This window comes from Eutrigla gurnardus (genome assembly GCF_963514095.1).
Source record: "Eutrigla gurnardus genome assembly, chromosome: 1".
Lineage (NCBI taxonomy): Eukaryota > Metazoa > Chordata > Actinopteri > Perciformes > Triglidae > Eutrigla > Eutrigla gurnardus.
This window is the reverse complement of record NC_139915.1, coordinates 37681074-37703062: the sequence shown is the minus strand read 5'-3', so window position 1 is coordinate 37703062 and position 21989 is coordinate 37681074. Positions and strand designations below refer to the sequence as shown.

General features: G+C 42.7%; 1 protein-coding gene across 6 annotated transcripts in view; it reads right to left on the bottom strand.

Moving 5' to 3' along the window:
• Positions 1-21989, bottom strand: part of kifc3 (kinesin family member C3) — a 43811-nt gene that overhangs the window by 14667 nt on the left and 7155 nt on the right. For 4 of the 6 annotated variants that reach the window (XM_084016265.1, XM_084016266.1, XM_084016267.1 and 1 more), the window contains exons 1-5: positions 12373-12594; positions 9302-9422; positions 6595-6737; positions 4916-5036; positions 3680-3756 (exon numbers count right to left, since the gene is read on the bottom strand). In XM_084016265.1, the coding sequence (XP_083872391.1) occupies positions 3680-3756; positions 4916-5036; positions 6595-6737; positions 9302-9422; positions 12373-12579 (669 nt within the window). In that variant the 5' untranslated portion in view covers positions 12580-12594. Of the gene's footprint in view, positions 1-3679; positions 3757-4915; positions 5037-6594; positions 6738-9301; positions 9423-11327; positions 11454-12372; positions 12595-21989 lie in introns of those variants that run through there. The other 2 variants (XM_084016269.1, XM_084016268.1) reach the window with 2 other exon arrangements.

The following is a 21989-nucleotide window of genomic DNA, read 5'->3' as shown; positions in this document are numbered from 1 at the left end:
ACATTAGGGGTGTAACGGTACATGTATTTGTATTGAACCGTTTCGGTACGGGGTGCTCGGTTCGGAACGGAGGCGTACCGAACTAGTTTCCATACGGACATATTAAGTAGAGGACCGCATGTGTGGAGGATGCTGCAGCCGCACATGCAGCTACTTTATGCTAATCAGAGGCACCGGGCTCGACTCGCTGCCTCGGGAACGCTCGCGAACGCTCGCAAAAATCTGTTGTTTGAAGGAGAGCGCCTGTCAATCATCATCTAGTGGCAGCCCACCAAGCGTGCAATACTGGGAAGCGGCGCGTCCACTCGCGTTTAAAATCGCCCCTGTGGACACGTACCTTAATGCCGCTAGCGTTGGCAACAAGCCAGAGTTGGAGGACCCTCCCGCGACATTAAGGTCTCCCGTTTGGGAACACTTCGGCTTCCCGGTGAGATACAAACAGGGACAAAGAGAGGTTGATAAAACCAAAGCGGTTTGCCGACATTGTTCATGTGAGGTCGGGTATATTTCTGGCAACACGTCAAACCTGTTGACGCATTTGAAACGGCACCACCCCCACGTGAACATCGCTACAACGAGGAGAAAGACGAGCGTAACGTTAGTGCAAACATAGCTCCCCACCGCGTTTAAACCGCCTCTCCCTGCCCTGTTCAATTTTGCACCATCAGATGGAGAAAATATTAGTTTTTAAAGAAACAGTCTGTTATTTTTATTTTTTTTTATTTTTTAAATAAATATTTTAAATACTTGTATTTATATTTTTGAGCAGCATTCTAGCTCCAGTGCATGTTCCTACTGTTAAAACTAGCACATTTATATTTTGCATTTTGTTTTCTTACTGTACCGAAAATGAACCGAACCGTGACCTCAAAACCGAGGTACGTACCGAACCGAGATTTTTGTGTACCGTTACACCCCTAGTAAACATCACCCTTGTTGCAAGTCTAAAAACCCTCTTTTACTCAAAGTCCAAAATGTGTACGTATCACAGTTAGTTAGTCAGTTCCGTTCTTGATAAGAAATCGAAAAAAAAGCTTAGCAAGAAGCACCCAACCTATTCTAAAAATGTATCAAATCTAGCATCCATTCCTCATCAACCAGAGCCATATATATGTTGGGACCTAACCGTTAGGACTACACAATGCAGCCTACAAAGCCTACACAATGCGGCCCGGACAAAGGAACAAAGGAGATAAAAACTACAACCACCATTTTAGTGTCACCTCGCACCTGGTCGCGAGATGTGAAGTCACACAACTGGTGCCCTATTGGCTGACAACTGCAGGGGACTCCAGGGGGTCCCCCGGACCAGCCGTGAGCTATAAATCCCGGCGCCACCAGAAGAACTTTCTCTCTCCAACGTAACTCGCGTTACACCAGGAGGTGAGCATTACGTCTGCAGCGTTTTCCTTTGTCCTAGGCTGCAGTCTTTCCCCCAAACTCGCTGGACGAGCAACAGACTGTTTTACCCCTCTTTTTCTCTACTCGTTTTATTTTTCTTTTGTTTATCATTTTGGATCCCGAGGAGACCACCGCGACAGTGCGACTCTCCCGTTCCCCGCGGTAAGAAGAAAACTTTCTTCGTCCCAGCTGCCAGCAGAACGTATAACTCGACCCGTCTTTGTCTGAAATCAGCTGACTAAATCGCCGAGCCCCGCGATTGTTCCTCATTTCCCTGCAGAAGGAAGAATAACTAACGGTTTTCTTCAACCAATTGGATCCGGCGCTGAACGAGCGCCCACGAACTACCGTCCGTTGCCGGCGTCAAGGAACGCCATCACCGCACGGGACGAAACCCTCACATCGACGCATCTCACATCGACAAAAGTAAGAGGCTATTTGTCTGGGCAGAAGCAGAGATTCGATAGTGTAGGACATGCTTGTAATTCTTGTTAATGTGTTTTAAGTTCTGATCGCGGACCGCCGAGTCCGTTTGTTCATGTGCTGCTGTATTCGAATGCTGATCGTGTACCCACGCAGCTGGGTTGATTTCTGTAACAGTGTTTTCGACTAACCTCCGCCATATTCGCGAGCTCAGAAAGCCTCTACTATCATATAAAAGACCGGTGTGATAGCGGCACGCCTTCTGAGCCTCAGAATATCACTCGCGCATTCTCTCTCTCTTTGTTTGTGTCCCGCTAACACACACACACACACATACACGCCGCACACACATGTCCTAAGCCAGCTGTTCCCGGCGGACGCTAGGGACATAGCTACATCCTGTGGCTGCACTCGGCCATCTCTCCCCCTCTCTCGCTACGCCATCTGACGTCAGTGGCTCCGCCCCTGAACGCTGCGAGGAATAGCTCCACCTCTCGCTCTCTCTCTCTCTCTCTCGCTACCCCATCGGACGTCAGTGGCTCCGCCCCTGAACGCTGCGAGGAATAGCTCCACCTCTCGCTCTCTCTCTCTCTCGCTACCCCATCGGACATCAGTGGCTCCGCCCCTGAACGCTGTGAGGAATAGCTCCATCTGGTGGCCGCACATAGCCATCTCTCCCTCTCTCTCTCGACACACACGCGCACACACACGCACGCACGCACGCACATGCACACGCACGCACGCACGCACACACATACGCACACACACACACTCCACGTGTGCCTCTTCCTTGTTTAGCTTAGCTTTGTGTGTTAGGTAGTTAGGTAATAAGGCTTTGTTAATTGCAGTGTTATTGATTGTGATCATTATTACTGATGTTAATACATTTTATTATATTATAACTAGCGGTCTCTTGTGCTTGTTGTGTATATGTCACTGGATAACAGCAGGTTGTGAAGGCTAGTGCTTGAATTTCACGCCTTTTAAATTGTTAGATTGTTTTTATGCTTCTATGCCAATGATCACGATGATTGGCATGTGAGTATAAAACCTTTATATTGAGACTGAATACAGTTTTAGGTTATCTTTTCCCTTATCCCAGGGTGGTGCCCCGTTTATTCATGATTATATCATGATGATAGATTAAATATAATTATTAATACCGATAATCATATTGATATTAATAATTAACTGTTGATAACCAAATCTGCTCCTGCTACAACCCCAACATATATATATATATACACACACACACACACACACGATTGTCAGTCCTATCGATTCAACTAAATAGATCTGCTAAAAAAAATTAATAGAATGAATCATTTTGGCTTCACCAATAATCTATATAAATGCGTTTAATCGTATGAATCATGATTCTTACTTATGATTAATGTTTTAATACATTTAGATAAGTAAGATATAAGACACTCTCTCCCTTGCAAGCATGTAGTCTATTGAAAAATGTAAAAAAAATACTGAGCAATGTTTAATTACATTTTTGTATTCAGCATAAAATATTATGCAGGACTACTTTTTTTATAGAATAAATATGTTAAATAAGTAATTCTGTGGTCTATTTATTTCTTCACCTTTCAGAAGAATACAGATAGTTTCACTCGCATTATTGCATGTTTATTTCATGGATATAGAGGAGTGGTTTACAGAATCAAATTGAATCGTTCCAAAAAAAAAAAAAAAGAAATCGTCCTTGAATCGAATCGCCAACTACTGTATCGTTAATCGAATCGAAGTGAAGCCAAAGATTCACACCCCTAATATATATATATAGATATATATCTCAATACAGTATATATACATACAATAATTATAAATACAGGTGTGACGTGTTTACCTGTATGTGCAGCCGAGTAACGAGCTGCTCTTCTGGACGATTGAGATGATGCTCACTGGGCTGTAACACCTTCACACCTGCGCACGCACACACGCGCACACACACACACACACACACACACGAGTTTAACGCATCCAGATACGTCACCTGACTGCAGATCAGGTAGTAATAACACAATCAATGTAGAATTGAATCAACAACACTATAAACACAGGCAGCTCTACTTATTTTTAAACTTTCTTTGTGTATCTTATGAGTTTTGACGTGACTTCCTGTCCGAGATAACTAGGGCTGTGTCCGAAATCACTCCCTACTCCCTATATAGTGCACTATATAGGGAGTTCGTCATTTTGTAGGGGTGTCGGAATATGTAGTGAGCATTACTATTCCCTATATAGTGCACTCAAAGTTTCCCACAATGCATCGTCAAAAGTAGTGTACAGCCGATGGTCACTAGCCGAGCAAATTTTACCATCATGCATTGCGCTGACAGAAAAATCGTGAAGGGACGAGAGGAGAGCAGGAAAAAGCGGCAGAAATATGAATAATCGGATAATAATAAATGTTAATATTTAATATATGTATTGCAGAGCAGAACAAGACGACACGAACGGCCAAAGTGTGATGTTTTTCTTTATTTACTTAAAAAAAACGCAATATATATTAATTATTCATATGAGACTTTGGGTGAGCGGTGGCGGCGGCCGACGAGAGGCAGCAGCAGCAGTGGGGTCTTCGTCCGTCAAAAACCGACACTGGCCACTCAAAGCAGCGGACTGCAGCCTGTTCAGGTCCGGTGGATCGCGGAGATCCGGTAGTGCTGCAACCTGGTCCTGAAGTCCACCTGGACGCGATCGGGATCGTTGAAAATAAAAATAGCAGTGAGGACGATGTAGTGATCGTCTCATTATTGAAAATTATAATTTTTTTCCTCAAGAAATGAGACGGCCACAGAATCCCCCTCCTACTGGAGGACTCGTTCTTTTGGTTTTGTAAATTTCTCTGGGTGTGAGACTTAAGAGCCATCGGCGGAATCTGACACGTATTAATTATGCGTCAGGAACAACGTCATCAATGTTCGGCGAAAGAAATCCCCCGAGTAGTGTCCGAAAGTGTCTTTTCATTTTGCCTTTGAGTCCACTATATAGTGCCCTCCATAGAACTCCCCTATATAGGGAGTAGGGAATGATTTGGGACACAGCCTACGAGCACATCAGACCACGTGGACAGACTCACCGCTGGGTGGAGCAGGCGTAGGCTCCTCCTCCTGCGGTGTCTCAACACGCCGTTTGTTCTGAACGCTCTGCAGCTGCTGCAGCAGACAAGTCTGGAACTGGCTCTCCTGGTCCTGGAGAGTCTGAACACAGAGACCTGGATGAGGGACAGACTTCACTGTCGGGGGACTAAACTCCTGTTTCCTTGCTTGAGTGGGTTCACACAAGCAAGGTCTATGATAGTAGCTCACATTAGTCCAGAGACCAGACCAGACTATGAGGAGGAACCAGAGACTGTCTGTGGTCCCCCAGAGGTCTAGATAGTAGCTCACATTAGTCCAGAGACCAGACCAGACTACGAGGAAGAACCAGAGACTGTCTGTGGTCCCCCAGAGGTCTAGATAGTAGCTCACATTAGTCCAGAGACCAGACCAGACTATGTGGAGGAACCAGAGACTGTCTGTGGTCCAAACAACAAGATCTCTGCTGTATTTATGTCTAGACGACCTTATTTGGAGTGTTGATGCAGCATACAATGTTAGCATAGCCTAGCACCATCAACCAGACTCCATTCAGAAAACCAGCATTTTAAAAGTAGTTATCTTGTGGTCTTGCAGACAGACCTAACAAAGCATGACTCAGCACTTTTTACTGATCACCATCATTATGGAGTTATTTCAGCTAGAAATGTTCCGATACCATTTATCCCTCCCGATACTCGTGCTGTGGTTATCGGCCGATACAGAGTACCGATACCAGCGTGTGTAAAAAAAAAAGAAAAAGATCATACTACGCCTGCATGAATATGATATGATTATCATTGTGGTAAGGCCTGGCAACCCTTTGTAAAACATGAATGAATACAGCAAATGGAAGCCATTTATTTTGAAATAGAACTGTATAAAACAATAGTGAAACAGCAACTTAACTAAATAAATATAGGAATAATTATTAAAAGTATAGTTGTGAGCAGTAGTGAGCTAACGGAGCTAACCAGTAAATCAATTCCTATTTCTAATAAATTACGTGGTATCGGATCGGTGCCTGGACTCCAGTACTCACAGATACCGATGCCAGCATTTTCGGCAGTATCGGAGGCATTTCCGATACTGGTATCGTAATCGGAACAACTCTAATTTCAGCATCCTTTTAATCTGGTTATTGATATTAAATCACAGATAAATCGTTTATTCTGGGTTCCTCCGGCATGACGGGACATGATGCTGCATGTCACTTTAATTTTATGGCAGAAAATATGGCATCTAAAGTTTGGAATTTTATTTGACAAGTTTAACAGTCTGATCTGAGCGTCTTCCAGACTCTGGTCATCCCAGACCAGACGTACCTATTGTATTTACTTGATTTAGGTAAACGCCTTCAATAAGCTAAATTAAAACAAATTGATAATAGTAATAATAATAATAATAATAATAATAATAATAATAATAATAACCACCGTGCAGCTGGGATAATGTGTGATCAATGTGTGTGATCAGAGTGTGTGATCAATATGTGTCATCAGAGTGATCAGAGCGTGTGATCAATGTGTGTGATCAGAGTGTGTGATGAACAACATGGAGAGTAACAGTGATGTCACAAATATGATGGGCTCTTCAACAGGAAGTGTCTCTGAGGTGTAAACACAGACACACACACACACACACACACACACACACAGACACAGACACAGACACACAGTACCTGGATGAGTAGCTGCTGGCTGGGTGCGTTTGTTTCCGTCAGCTCTGCAGTCAGAGAGGGGCGGTGCGAGAAGGCGGCGGTGGGCAGAGACAGGAAGGAGGCGTCGTCTTCACCATCACTCATCAGGAAATCCACTGAGCTCGCTACGGCAACAAGGAGGGACAAACAGGGCAACGCTGTCTTAACCTGCAGAGTTCCTGTGATTGGACAGAATGTTTTTGCAGCATCTAAACTATCAGCAGACAGACATTTGACAGCTTTCCTCTATATAAACCTCATAATAATGATGATCTGCAGTACAGTCACAAACAAGCATAGCAATGTCAACCGCACGATTAAAAACCAGCATAGCAACGCCTACCGTAGAACAAAAAACCAGCATAGCAACGCCAACCGTACAGCCACACAACACAACCGTAGACTGAAAAACCAGCGTAGCAACGTCAACTGTACAACGAAAAACCAGCTAAGCAACGTCAACCGTACAACGAAAAACCAGTGTAGCAACGTCAACCATACAACGGAAAAACAGCGTAGCAACGTCAAACGTACAACGGAAAAACAGCGTAGCAATGTCAACTACACAACCACAAACCAACGTAGCGACATCTACCATACAACCACAAACCAGCGTAGCAACAGCAACCGTACAAAAACAAACCAGCGTAGCAACGTCATCCTTAGAACCACAACACACAACCATAGACTGAAAAACCAGCATAGCAACGTCAACTGTACAAAGAAAAAGCAGTGTAGCAACATCAACCATACAACGGAAAACCAGCGTAGCAACGTCAATCATAGACTGAAAAACTAGCATAGCAACATCAACCATTAGCAAAAAAACAGCTTAGCTTCATTGTACATTAACCGTACAACGAAAAAAACAGCCTAGAAACGTCAACTACAAACCAAAAAAAACAGCCTAGAAACGTAAATTGTACAACGAAAATCCAGCGCTTCAATGTCAACTATAGTTCGAAAATCCAGTGTATTAATTTCAACTATAGACCGAAAAACCAGCGTAGTAACATCAACTTTACAAGGAAAAAACAGCGTAGCAATGTGAACCCTATAAACCAGTGGAGTGACAAGAACCGCTCAACCAGAAACCAGCATAGCAACAAAACCGTGCGACCACAAACCATAGCTATGACAACTGCTCAACCAGAAACCCCTTTGGTCCACGTTGTGAACTCTCCTGAGCTCCACAGACCTCCTGATGTAAATCTCTCCAGGCCAACAGAATGAACAGAATTAAATCTTTAAGCAGATTTGTGATCAGTGATTGAGGTCATTGAACAAAACAATAAATAACTGAAATTCTTTACTGCATCAGACTTCACGGCGTCCTTCTGTTCCCGAGACACCTGCCCTCGTCATGGAAACCAGTCCGGCCAGATAACAGCCGATAAGAGCCGCTGACAGAGTGACCTGCTGAAACTGTGTCTCTGTGTTCCCAAGTTTTCTAAGAGGCTTCACATCTTATCAACCGAGAACAATCTGCATTCTGTGGGAGAAACCTGAGCATTAAACAGACTTACCGGCCTCCGGATCCAGACCTACACGCGTGGACTCAAACCTGCTTCAGGATCCAGACCTGCACACGTGGACTCAAACCTGCTTCAACTAAATACCACACACTGACGGGACGACTGAGGAAACGCTCTGAATCTCTTCCAACTAGTCCAACCAGTCAGCTGGGATCAGCCCCCCGCGACCCCGAACAGGATAAAGGTGAACGGTGATAGATAGATGATCCTGACATTGTGCACAAATACATCTGAGACACCAATCAAAGGACACAAACAGAAGCTGGGCAGCTTTCAGAATTCAAAGGTCATGATGTGAACAAACTATTCGGCTCCAGTTTCTCAACGATAGATCAAGAATCAATATGGAACAATGAAACCAAACATGAGAAAGTACATATGCTCACCTCTCATGATAAACATTTACATTACATTTAGGTCATTTAGCAGACGCTTTTGTCCAAAGCGACTTACAATAAGTACATTTGTCAAAAGAAAGAAACAAAGAAACCACAACATATCATTGCTGATAAAGTAAGAGCCAAAAAAAGAGTGATTAAGTGTAAGATCCTCGTCTGAGTAAAGTAGTAGCTGTTCAGCAAACATACCTTAAGAATAACAGTGCTATGATCAGAGTGCTATAGGTAAGGGTTTTTTTTGGGGGGGGGGGGGGGGGGGGTGTTAGTGGGTCATGCTATGTAGAGTCAAGGTGAAGTCTGAACAGGTGAGTCTTGAGCCTTTTTCAGAAGATGGCGATTGACTCTGCTGTCCTGACATTGGTCGGGAGTTCATTCCACATAAACATAAACCTGAAGCAACAATATTAATATTAATAAGGACATCAACTAAAATAAAACACATCCTCTTTGTGCTGCTGCTGTTTACATATTCAGGATATGAATATTTGTTTTTTCTTGTGTAACATCAATGAGCTAAAACTACATTCAGTGTGATGACATCATCCTGTAATCTATTCTCGTCAATAATAACGAACAAATAATTGCTGAGTAAAATCAGTTGATTAATCGTTGCAGCGCCACACACACACACACACACACACACACACACACACACACACACACACACACACACACACACACACACACACACACACACACACACACACACACACACACACACACACACACACACACTGTGACAGACGTCTGACTCACCGTCCAATGAGAGGTCTTTCTTCCAGAGCTCCTGCAGGCAGGGGGTGTGGCCAAGGTCCCAGGTCTTTCTAGAGCTGAACATGACCGCCGGGCTGAGCAGAGCGCTGGACCACTGGACCGGCTGACAGAGACACAGGAAGGCAGAGCATTACACCTGGTGATTTCACAATAAAACACACACAGGAAGGCAGAGCATTACTGTTGGCAGAGCAGCCATACAGCGGCTACTGGTGTAAAACCCACGTTGTCAGCACCGAACGCGGAGGAGAAGAAAGGAAGACGAGAGAGACGCTCAGTTTGCCTCACATGGCACTCAGCACCGCAACTGCTCACAGCTGCGTGCAGGAGGGCTCTTTTATTAACCACGCCCACCAGACAGGTGGGCTTCACCTTCACAGTTAAATCATATGTCACTGTCAATGTCCTGACAAATAAACATAAATAAATAAACAATCAATAATTGAGAATAATTGGTGGTTTCACAATAAAACACACACACACACACACACACACACACACACACACACACACACACACACACACACACACACACACACACACACAGTTGCAGGATGAAGCTAAACAGATGTCTAGTGAGGCTCCACTACACCAGTTAATTTAGCTGAGAAGTCGTCAGCTGTGTGTCTGCTGATAGAATCAGCAAAAAAATAAGGCAAATTCTGATGCGAAGCATCCAGGCTTTGCAGAACCAGACAGGCGAATATGGCGCCGCAGGCCGTGTGACATATTCAATGAGCGTCGGAATTCCAAATAGCTCGTGGCTTCAAAAGTTGCTGTGCATCATGTACATGTTGCTGCATACAACGGCAGCCTCTTACGAGCAACTAGCGACGTTTTATCTTCTTCGGATCTACATTCTCATTAAATACTCCGGTGGCGCGTCGTCTTGTAACACTTCTTAAAAATGTCGATGTAAATGAACACAATGTACGGCGTGTGCATCTCCCCCTCCCACCTCTACTGAAATGGGATCTCTGTCATGCCAGCCTCGGCTCGCTAGGCAGCGGGGCGGCCGCAGTTTGTGCACAGGCCCCCTCGGACACTCGCCGATCCATTTATTAATAATCACAATATTATTTGAATTGCTTATCATTATTGCTGCTGATTACTAATGCAATACAAGTTGGATTTAAAGCCGTGGGACCGTCGGCACAGGTCGCTGATGTTTTTAATTTTCCAGAACATGTCATGACAAATGCCGGTTCAACCGGTTTAGCCCCATACACCAAACCGGACCAGTGAAACTGGAAATCTGCCCAATCCTACTTCCCGCATCTATACACATACCTGCATCTATACATGTACCTGTATCTGGACCCATATCTATAACCGTACCTGTACCCGTACCCCTATGTATACCCATATCTATACACATACCCGTATTTATACTCGTCTCTATACACGTACCCATATGTATACCGGTCTCTATACATGTACCCATATGTATACCCGTCTCTATACCCTTCTCGTCTCTATACACGTACCCACATATATAACCGTCTCTATACACGTACCCGTATGTATACCTGTATCCATACACGTACCTGTATCTATACACGTACCCGTATCTATAGACGTATCAGTCAGTCAGTCATTCTTGTGAGACTAGAAGGACGTAAAATTACAACAAACACCATCTCTTAAAAAGAGGAGCAATGGTAATAAAAGCATTATTGGTCTTTGGTGGGAACCAGCCTGTTTCAGTGAACCAGACATTATTCTTACTGCTGATCATCATCATCATCATACACATAAACGGTTAGAGTGAAGACGTTACCAGACAAAAGGAGGACTATCAGGACGAGTGAGGACACAAAGATGAAATAGAAAAATAAAGCTCTATGCTGCCGACACATATTGAGGTCATGAGAAACACAAGACTCTGCATCAGGTTGAAGGCAGACATCCGTCTCCCTGGTTAGAACCGCCATCTCGACTCAACATGTCTGCTTCCTGTTCTCTATCCTCCATCACTCCTCTTTGTGTCCCTTCATTGCATCCTTACCTTCCTCCCTGCGGCCTCAGCATCCACATTATCGCTGCATCCTCTTCCTCACTGCAGCTTCACACACAGATGGAACAGGATCAGCGTCAGCGCCACCCGCCGACCCCCTCCACACACACGCCTCCCTCTCTGTTCCCCTAGCAACAGCTCAGCAGCATCACACCTCCTCTACCACCGGCCCCCTCCCCCCTCCCCGTCATACAAATATTTCTGCCTCCACTGTAGCGTGAGGCGCTGCTCCTCCCCCCGACTGAAATATTTAACATCTGTGTGTCTGACGGGGAGGTGGTGGGGGGTATAATATATTGCTTTAGTAATATGAAGGCTGCTTTATAATTAAAGTTGTGCGAATCTTATTTTGCCTTCAACTTCTATCAGTCACTTTTTGGTAAACCATATTAAACTGTAATTTCTTTCAATTTATCCTTCGTGGTTTTTAATTATTTGTGATTTTATTCATGTTCTGTTAATGGGTAGGGTTTAATTGTATTTTCTTTTTGTACATAAATGTAAATATAAAATAAATGTATTGCTATTAGGCTATTTTTGATAATAAAAGCTAAAAAGTCTCTGAGAGGATGAAGCATAACTTCCCTGATTCAAACAAACACTACAAGATCGTTCAGTGATGAAGCTTCATCAGAAAACCCGGATGTAAGATTTAAGGACAGTCATAAATCCGACCTCTGGTGGCATCTGCTGGTCACTACAACACATCACATCTACACAGCATCATAATAAGAGGAGCGTCTCTATAGTGTAACAGACAGAAAGGTCGTTTTTCCATCTTTTCTTGCCTTAAAAAGCTTATAGTTTATAGTTGGGATGTCAGTTTTTTCCTTTCACTCCTGACTCAATGAGCTTTCCGGCCACTCTTCCTCTACGCAGCCCTACACTCATCCTGATCAGGAGAGCTGATCAGATGACTCATCTGATTCTAAGTTGAAATGTTTTCAATACTCGTTTGTCTGCGTTCAAGCTGCTCTTTAATTGGCTGTGAGAGCGACACTGTATAAGCGTATGTCCAGACCTGTCCTGTACCTACCTCGCCTTCGCGTCTTGGCTTCTCTTCAGTCCTGCAGCTCCTCAGTCCTCTTCGGTCCATGTTCTTGGCTGAAACTTCTCGTCCACCCTGAAACCTGGACACCCCCCACATCTCCTCCAAGCTTCCACCGGGATCCAGAGCTTTGTGGTTCCAGTGCTTAAAGAGGCTGTGGAGGGTCAGGACCGCCAGGGTGCACAGCACGTACATGACCCTGTCCCACAGGTCCAGTCCACCTTGATGAAACCTCTCAGATGGAAGATTGTTGTTGGTGGGTGTTTCGCTTCATCCTATCTGAACCCAGCCCGGTGAAGACTAGGTGGGTCTGGACCAGATGGGCCTGGTCCTGGTGGGTCCGGTCAGTAAAGAAGCAGGACTCCTGGTTGGTACTCCTCCAAATATTCTCTGTCCCAGCTGATAAGCTGTTTAAATCCTGTGATGAGTTTGCTTTTCTGTCTCAGGTGATAGTCTGAGCAACAGAGCTGACAGAAAGCTGAGAACCTCCGAGTAGGTAACCAGAGACGGCGGATTGAGTGTCTCCGAGCAACTGGACTCACGCTAACCCTCCGAAGTCTCAGCTTCAAATGAACTACCAAAGATCCACACAAAGAAAAACTAAGACAATGATTTAAAAGTCAAATCACCAAAAACAAAACGGCAAATAATCTCTGAAATGTTATTTAAAAAAAACAAGGTTTTTCTTGTAAGAATCACTTAAACAAAGTAAAATATAAATAAAATATAATAATAGTGATTAATACATTAATTAGAAATTATGAATCTTAGCGCTGGAATTTCATAACTGTAATTTCTAGCTAGATTTAGATTATAGTTTGACTAAAAAAGCAATCATTTTAAACTGTTGGTTACTTGAGGAGGCAGAGCTGCATTTATACTTCAAAAGGAGCATTTAATCTCAAATTAAAGTGATATTAGTTGTGAAATTGAGCTTCAGAGAGTTAAAACACCAACGTTGTACCAGAATCTTCAGGTTCACATTTTGATACGAGCGATATAACTTTTAACAGTCAGAAAAAAATACTAGAACCGCAAATTAAATCCATGAACAAGAGAGAAGCTGCTGCAAACTTCCTGATGTTTCTTATCCACACAAAGAAAAAATAAAATCCAGAACATCAGTTATGTCCGTTAACTTCTCCATGATTGTTCCACCTCAGTTCTCGCCGCTAGTTATGATTGGCCGAGCAGCAGGGATCCCATGGACTGGTCTCTGTGGACTGTTGTCCTCTGCAACAGATTAAAGCTGGGGCAGGTCAGGTTTTCACCTCCATCAGTAATAACAGAGAGCGAGCGAGCGAGAGAGAGAGAGACCTCCACTGTGAGAGAACCCTCTCCCCCCTCCCTCCCTGCTGTCCTTGACCATCTGCTGCAGGATCAAATCTGCAGACGCTCACTGATGATGTAACACGACGATACACCATCGTACGGTTATGTAAAAGTTCAGACATGTCCTGGACCACTTCTAGTTTAATCAATTTAACCTTTTAATCTCAGGTTTCCATAAATGTGTTTTCACATGGTTCCTCTCGTGTGTTTCATGTTCAGCACTTATCACCACCAACCTGTTACAATGCGCCTTAAATGACAACAGAATGATAAAAGAATGAAAGGGGGGCGAGGATCAGACATTTCTTTTTTCTTTGAGAAGATTTCTTTTAGATGAACGCCACCATAAAGATGACATGATCTTACTTTACATATTTGTTTGAAATAAAAGACTTGTTCTCCTGGTCAGAGATGACCTCATTGCTCAGTGTCCTGGAAATCTCCACCTCCCCTCCTGTATACATGACAGACCCTGGGTACTGGACTCAGTAGGGGCTGCCAGTCTAAATCATGATGCATGGATCAGTTCAGGACCTCACTGTATATGGAGGTCATCCACCCTGAAACCTACTATAAAAAGAAGCTGGGACTGTTTCTGGAAACTGTTTAGCAACAACAAAAGAGGACCTTTCCAGTCCACCGAACACTTTCAGGGTCCTAATGAGAGGGACGGATCAGGCAGGAAACTGTCAAACTGAGTCAAACTGTCACATGGTACCATGCCTCCAATCAGACATATAAACTCATTTTCTCCTGGAAGATCCAGCTCACATCAGGATCTTTGATGTGTCAACCAAGAGTCCATATATCCTGGAGAGGGAACAAAGAGTTCTTCAAGAATTGGCAAGAACTGAGGAGGTTCAAGTGGCCTGTAAGATGTTGTACGGATTGTTGTGGGAAAATGAATCTGCCCAATAAAGATCAACAACCAGGATCTGCTTTTTCTCCGAGGTTTATTTCACTAAGTATTCTCATCTGCAGAGGAGGGGCTGGTCACCCCTGCCTTCTGATGCAAAGGTTCAGACTCAGCAGGAACGACCCTGAGTCCAACAACAGTCTCCCTTTTAAGGAGGAGGAACCAAAGGACGGATCATGTCCTATCTTACAAAGACAAGATGTACAGGCAAGGCCAAGATTTACAGAACACAGGCATCATAGTCCTGAAATTATCTTATGTCAATGTGGCACTCATGTTCATATCATCTACAAACAGGCATTCATTTTCGTCATAGCATAACAGTCAGATGAGGAGATGAGGATCGAGTCAGCCTGACAAATATTCTGATTATAAAGTACAAACATCCAAAATGGATACTGAAGTACAAAAATGCATTGCTTGACAAACCAAACAACTTACAAAACTAAAATATTTGCTTTTGTTTGAAATCTACATCTGAACACCCCTCAAGCCAACCCAAAATTTAGGACTCTAAATGTTGATGCACCCTGTGGACCACGTGGACCCTATGGGCCGCATGGACATCAGTGATCCTTTGAACCATGTAAATTTAAATAAAGGGCTCAGTCTCAGTCTAGTTAGGGCTGCACAACATATACTGTTCGTTGAAATTGATGCATCGTTTACATGATTAAACATTTATGCATACAAACAGCTGCACCTCTAGTCACCAGTCCGTCAAGCTCCTGAAGTATTCGGATGACACCACCCTCCTTGGGCTGATCTCTGGTGGAGAGATGAGACTGCCTACAGGAGGGAGATTGACAACTTGGTGACTTGGTGCTGCCAAAACAACTTCGAGCTCAATGCTCTAAAGCCAATGGAGATGGTTGTAGACTTCAGGAGGAATGCACTCACGCCACTATAACAGTTTCCTCCGTCTGCAACTGGCCTCATCAACAACGGCCCGGAACCCCCCACTCTAAACTCTCTCCATCCCAGAAATTGACGGAAAAAACAGCCTCATACATTGAGGTTTTGTTGCCTCAATGTATGAGGCAACAAAACCAACGTTAGCTTTAGGCAACGAAACCAACGTTAGCTTTAAGCAACAAAACCAATGTTAGTGTTAGGCAACAAAACCAACGTTAGTGTTAGGCAACAAAACCAACGTTAGCTTTAGGCAACAAAACCAATTTTAGAGTTAGGCAACAATACCAATGTTAGCGTTAGTCAAAGTCATGTGTCCCATCCACATCCCCACCCCCCACCATCAGTCGTCTGTCAGTATTTAATTCTATGTCACCAGATCTGGACGTTACAGTGCCACACAGGTGTTTAATTCATGTGTCCACCATGAAAAAAAAACCTAATTAGCGTCGTTTTAGTGCTCGCGAACAGGTAAAAATGGACAATTAATTTCCCTGAAGATGAAACTAACAGATTTCATTTAAAAGTATTTGATGACCTGTTGTCTAGAATGAGTAGTGACATATCCTGTATAATGACGGCAGACTGTAACATTAAGTCCTTAATATGTTGCTTCAGTTATGTTGTAGTTGCATCTCTGAGCCATGTTGGAGAAAGCAGCTGTATTCAGGTGAAGATTGGTCAGTAGAAAACAAAGATGCCTTCTGGACCAGCAGAGCTCCATTCTGCTTCCTGTCCACACCAAGAATCAGTGAAGTAATAACTCCAACAATAAAAACCCTTCCAAATGTAGAAAAGCTGCACTCAGACTGTCGACTGTTCAAAGAGATGAAGGAGAGAGAGATGAGCCGTTTGGTTTAGTGGTTTACAGATTCCCAAAATGCATTGCACGCACACCCATTTCAGCTTTCCATGTGAGCTATTTTAGGAGGAAATTATAGTGAGCAGCTGGATGGATGGACACACACACACACACACACACACACACACACACACACACACACACACACACAGATGTAACATGACATCAGTCATGTTAAAAAAAGTGGCACAAAAAAGCTGACAGTGAAGGAAATGAGGAGGGAGGTCTCCTCCTCATCTTCCCATTTACAACACTTTGACTCTGACATATTTGGGACAAACTACATTAGCCTATCTTAGAACAAAGACCGGGAGCAGAGGGAAACTGTAAGCCTCAAGTAGCTCCACCAAAAGGGAAAAAACCCACCGATGACTAAAATGATCAAAGGCTCTGGTAGCTTCTTTGGAGGCTCACGTGGCCAGCAGTCTCCAACATCACCCGGCGTGGAGGTTGTGTTCGCAAAGCTAAGACTACATCATCCAAAAGGTGCATATCTCTAGCTCCAGTCTCTCCAATTCTGACACTTGAGCATCATCTCAACAAGACTCTAGTCCTCCTAGTCCTAATCCTTCCACAATGCACTCTACTCGTTCTTCCCTGAGGACGCACTCCTTCAGAGATCCTTACTAATAACACTTTCATTGTCAATGATATAATACGATCTCATAGACTTGACTGTATTCTCCTTACTGACACTCGGCTTGATGAACCTAGAAGCTCGAACTGATAGAATCTCACCATCTCACTTTTTATTTTCACAATGTAACAGGTCCAACAAGAAGGGTTGCTGCCATCTTTTCAAATATTTTAACGTGTAAATGTGTCTTATTTGATTCTGACTCTCCTTTTCAATATTTAGCCCTCAGATCTGTACATCGACACAACAGTGATAGGTGTGTGGCGGGCCCAGCAGCCCTCCCCAGGCAGCCACAAACCGAACATTTAACACTGCGTAAAATATCACCATAGAACATTTTAAGTTTAGTTTTAAATAATTGGTTATTTGATGTGTTGAAATTTATATTAAGAAAAAACATTTACATAATGTATTAATAAATTACGTGTAAATTATGTGTATGGGAACTATAAAGAAAAAGGTATATAGGTGTATTATTGGGGTGCCGGGTTTCACTGCACCTAAATTATGTGCTGGTGCACCTAAATGAGTCCTGATGATAAAATAACTTTTCTTAAATTATTGCTGAAAATCTGAATTTTGTACAATTGGCAAACTGGTTAATCCTCTCAGACCAAACCCTGCAGAGCTCCACTACTCAGAGAAATGTAATCAATTTGCCTAATACTTCAAATACAACAGTTCCAACATTAGAAATTATATTGTGGTTTCCACTGCTGGTGGGTTTGAGCCCTCTTCTTCTGCTCTTATTCAATGTAGTGAATAAGAGCAGCTCTTAAGTTCTCCATTGTAGTCTTGACCAATAACCCACAAAGCTGCTAGACGATGTACTTGAAGTCGTCAATGCCTCCCAATTCTCTGGACATGGTAAACACATTAAAACACCATTGCTGAAAAAGAATACCGTAGATGACCATTTAGTAGCCCGGGCGTTTAATATGCTAAATCGACTTGGAGCCCAGGCGTTTATAAGAACCAGGCGCGTATTTGCAACAGGCTACAATTTATTTTTGCAATGAGCAGCACCAGACCATCATGCAAAGAACAAGGAGCTCACCATAGCACCATAGCACCACTGGAACAAAACTACTTTTTCCCCCCGACGCATCTTTATTGACATCAGACAATAAATACAAAGACAGTTTGTCTGTGTTACCGCGACACAGGGAGCTGATCAGAGCAGTGTTATGAATGATAACGGAAGGGGGGGTCGATCGCGGTAATATCAACACTGTACATTAGCGCATTTATCTATATCCCTATATCCCTCAGTCTAGCGCGCCTGTGTTTGTGTGTCTGTGTGTGTGTGTGCGCGCGCCTGCATGCGAGAGAGAGAGCGAGAGGAGGGGCTGACTGACAGAAGAGGTGAGAGCCGGTGAAGTGCTGTTAAAAAACTTTTGTTGTCTGTGCAAGACTATGGTAAACACTTAATCGCCCGGGCGTTTAATTGAACCGGCGTTTATTATGCCAAATGAGGTCGGACCCCGGCGGCTATTAGAGCACAGGCGCGTATTTGCACGCGGGCGATTATTTGGTCATCTACGGTAATCAAAATCCTTCTATTCCAGGGAAATCAAGAAAAGTTTTCACACCAACAATTACATACATATCTGCCACTAAAACTGCCCTGTCAAAAGTTAATGATCTTAAAATTAGCTCAGACAACCACAACAGTTCTATTCTGGCTCTTCTTGACCTAAGAGCAGCCTTAGACACCATCGAGTCATGGTTTAGGCCTTCGAGGCACCGTTCCTGATCTTACTGGTAGAACTTTCTCTGTTTCCATTAGCAACTTTGAATTAGAGGACATTTTCATATGGAGTCCTTAAAGGGTCAAGGTTCTCAGCCTACTGCTGTTTCATTTGTATATTCTCCCACTCGGGTCCATCATTCAGCAATATAAGATTTCATATCATTCCTACGATGATACACAGTTACATGTTTCTGCTGACAACATCAGCCCAGTGAATGATCTCAGCCGATGCCATGCTGATATTAAACACTGGATGAGCCAAAACAACTTAACAAGAAGAGAGATTCTTTGTGTGGGTCCTCAGAGATCTTTTTCATGAGCTTTTGGTTGTATGATCGATTATTTAAGAATCTGTATTTTTATTATTTCCAACATTATTATTAACAACATCACCATTTATTTTATACTTATTTTATTTTACATGTTCTTATATATTGTATGTTTTTGTCATGTATTATCGTTGCTAAACTGAACTATTGAGTTATGAATAAAGTTTACTAGAGCTCTTAACAGTTTATAGATCTAGACTCTTAATTAAATACAAAGTGAATCAAACTGATGCATTTAACTTCAAAATGTAATTAAATTTGAATATAAATAATGATTTCACTGATGTCGGACAGCTGAGACTGATATACTGAAACTAAAGCTGAATAAAAACAGCTTTAAGAACAGCACAAAAAGTTTACTATAATGCTTTTTAAAGGAATCGGTGGTTTGTGGAGCCCTCAGGTTATCTGGCAGGCAATTCCACAACTATAGTATGTATTATATTGTAGTATGCACGATATTGAGCTGACATTAATGTCTTGAGTAGGAGCCGCATCATGGGGGATTTGGTCCTACAGCTCCACCTACTGGTATGAACCGGATCAGTGTGAGAGTTTGATGGTGTCTAGTTCTAGTCGCACGGTTACAAAAGAGCTGAGCCAGACCCTTGATGCTATCGGCCTCTCTTCTGCACGAGTGAAAGACATGAGAAGTCTATGCGATCTGATTCACTGGCTAAGAAGTTGCAAAACAATATTGTTCATGATTTTTGGAAGGAAGTCAAATGTATAAATAATTGCAAAATGACTTTACCTTCGAACATTGAAGGGATCAGTGATACTGACAAAATATCCCAGATGTGGAGACAACATTACTTTGAATTGTTTAATTGTGTGAGAATTAATCAATTTGAAGTGGGCACTGCTGATACAGATGTGAACATAGCTATTAATTTAGAAGAGGTACACTCTGCGATTTTAGGACTAGATGATAATAAATCATGTGGAGCTGATAAGATAACTGCTGAACATCTAAAATATGCAAGCAAAAAAATTTGTATTTTACTTGCTATCTGCCTGACAGGTCTATTCAGTCATGGAATCCTGCCTGACTCTATGCTGTCTGATTTATTAGTGCCTGTAGTTAAAAACAAAGCAGGCAAAATAAACAGTTTGGAGAACTACAGGCCAATTGCATTGGCTAGCATATTATCAAAAATTGTGGAGAAAATCCTCCTCAATAGGCTGGAAGAGTACATAATCACAAGTGACAACCAGTTTGGTTTTAAACAGAAAGTTGGTACCGACATGTGCATTTTTGCCTTGAAAGAAATTTTAGACAAATATAATAGACAGAACTCAACAATATTTATGTGTTTTATAGATGCCTCCAAGGCCTTTGACCGCATCAATCATGAGAAATTGTTTAATAAATTGCGTGTTAGAGGGGTCCCAACATGGATTTTAAGAATTCTTGTCTACTGGTATGCTCAACAGACTTTTCAGATAAAATGGGGAAATTCGGTGTCAGAACCTTTCCGAGTCAGTAATGGGGTGAGACAGGGTGGTATACTGTCCCCGTTCCTTTTCAATGTATATATGGATGACTTGTCACAGCAACTGAATGTATGTAATACAGGGTGTATGGTTGGCTCTATGTTAATTAATCATCTTATGTATGCTGACGATTTAGTAATTTTTTGCCCATATAGTGCTGGCTTACAACAGTTATTGAAAATATGTTCACAATACGGCCTCGACTTTGACATCAAATACAATGCAACTAAGAGCAACATTATGATTGTCAGAGGTAAAGGTGATAGGAAATTAGTTTTCCCTGAATTCTTTTTATCTTGTTCTGTTCTTAAAGAATGTAATGAAGTGAAATATCTTGGTCATCATATTGTAAACGATATGTCTGATGATAGAGACATAGACAGTGTCGGAGTCTTTACTTGCAGGCCAACATGCTTGCACGGAAGTTCAGTATGTGCACTAGTAATGTCAAGGTAGCGTTATTTAGAGCATACTGTACTCCCCTGTATACTGCACACTTGTGGAGCGTTTACAGTAAAAAAAAAAACATGCAGAGACTAAATGTGGCCTACAACGATGGCATGAGGATACTTTTAAAGCTACCCCGATGGTGCAGTGCCAGTGAGATGTTTGTTAATGTTGGAGTGCCAAACTGCTCTGCTGTAATACGCAATCTTATGTATAAATTTATGTGCAGGCTATTAGCCTCTAGAAATGATATCATTTTGTTTCTGTGTGATGGTGAGAAGAGCTCATTAAGGTTCTCCTCAAGACTGTGGAGCCACTGGCGCTCCAGTCTGTATGTGAGGGCTGATGTCTGTCCCTCTGGGACCGTATCTGGTTGATATTGATGGCTATGTTTGTGATCGATGTTTGTTTTACATTAACTGTTGCCATGTTTTTATTGTCTGTCTTTTATGTATTTTTATGTATTTCTAGTCCCTATGGACCTCTGATTGTGTCCTTAATAAAGTCTTATTATTATTATTATATTATTATTAGAGGGATCAGCTGTAATTGACCAGGAACCTCGTTATAGGGATCAGCTGTTATTGATCGAAGAGCCTCCTTACAGGGATCAGCTGTTATTGATCAGGAACCTCATTACAAGGATCAGATGTTCTTGATCAGGAACCTCATTACAGGGATCAGCTATTATTGATCAAAGAGCCTCCTTACAAGGATGGCTGTTATTGATCAGGAACCTCGTTACAAGGATCAGCTGTTATTGATCAGGAATCTCATTACAAGGATCAGCTGTTAGACTAAAATCAACTGATTCACAACTGGAAGTGAACCTGTAAATTGTAGATATGCCGAGTTGACAGATGACTGACTTTGGACCCGGTAAAAACTTGGGGATTCAACGTAACGATGTAAAGAGAGTG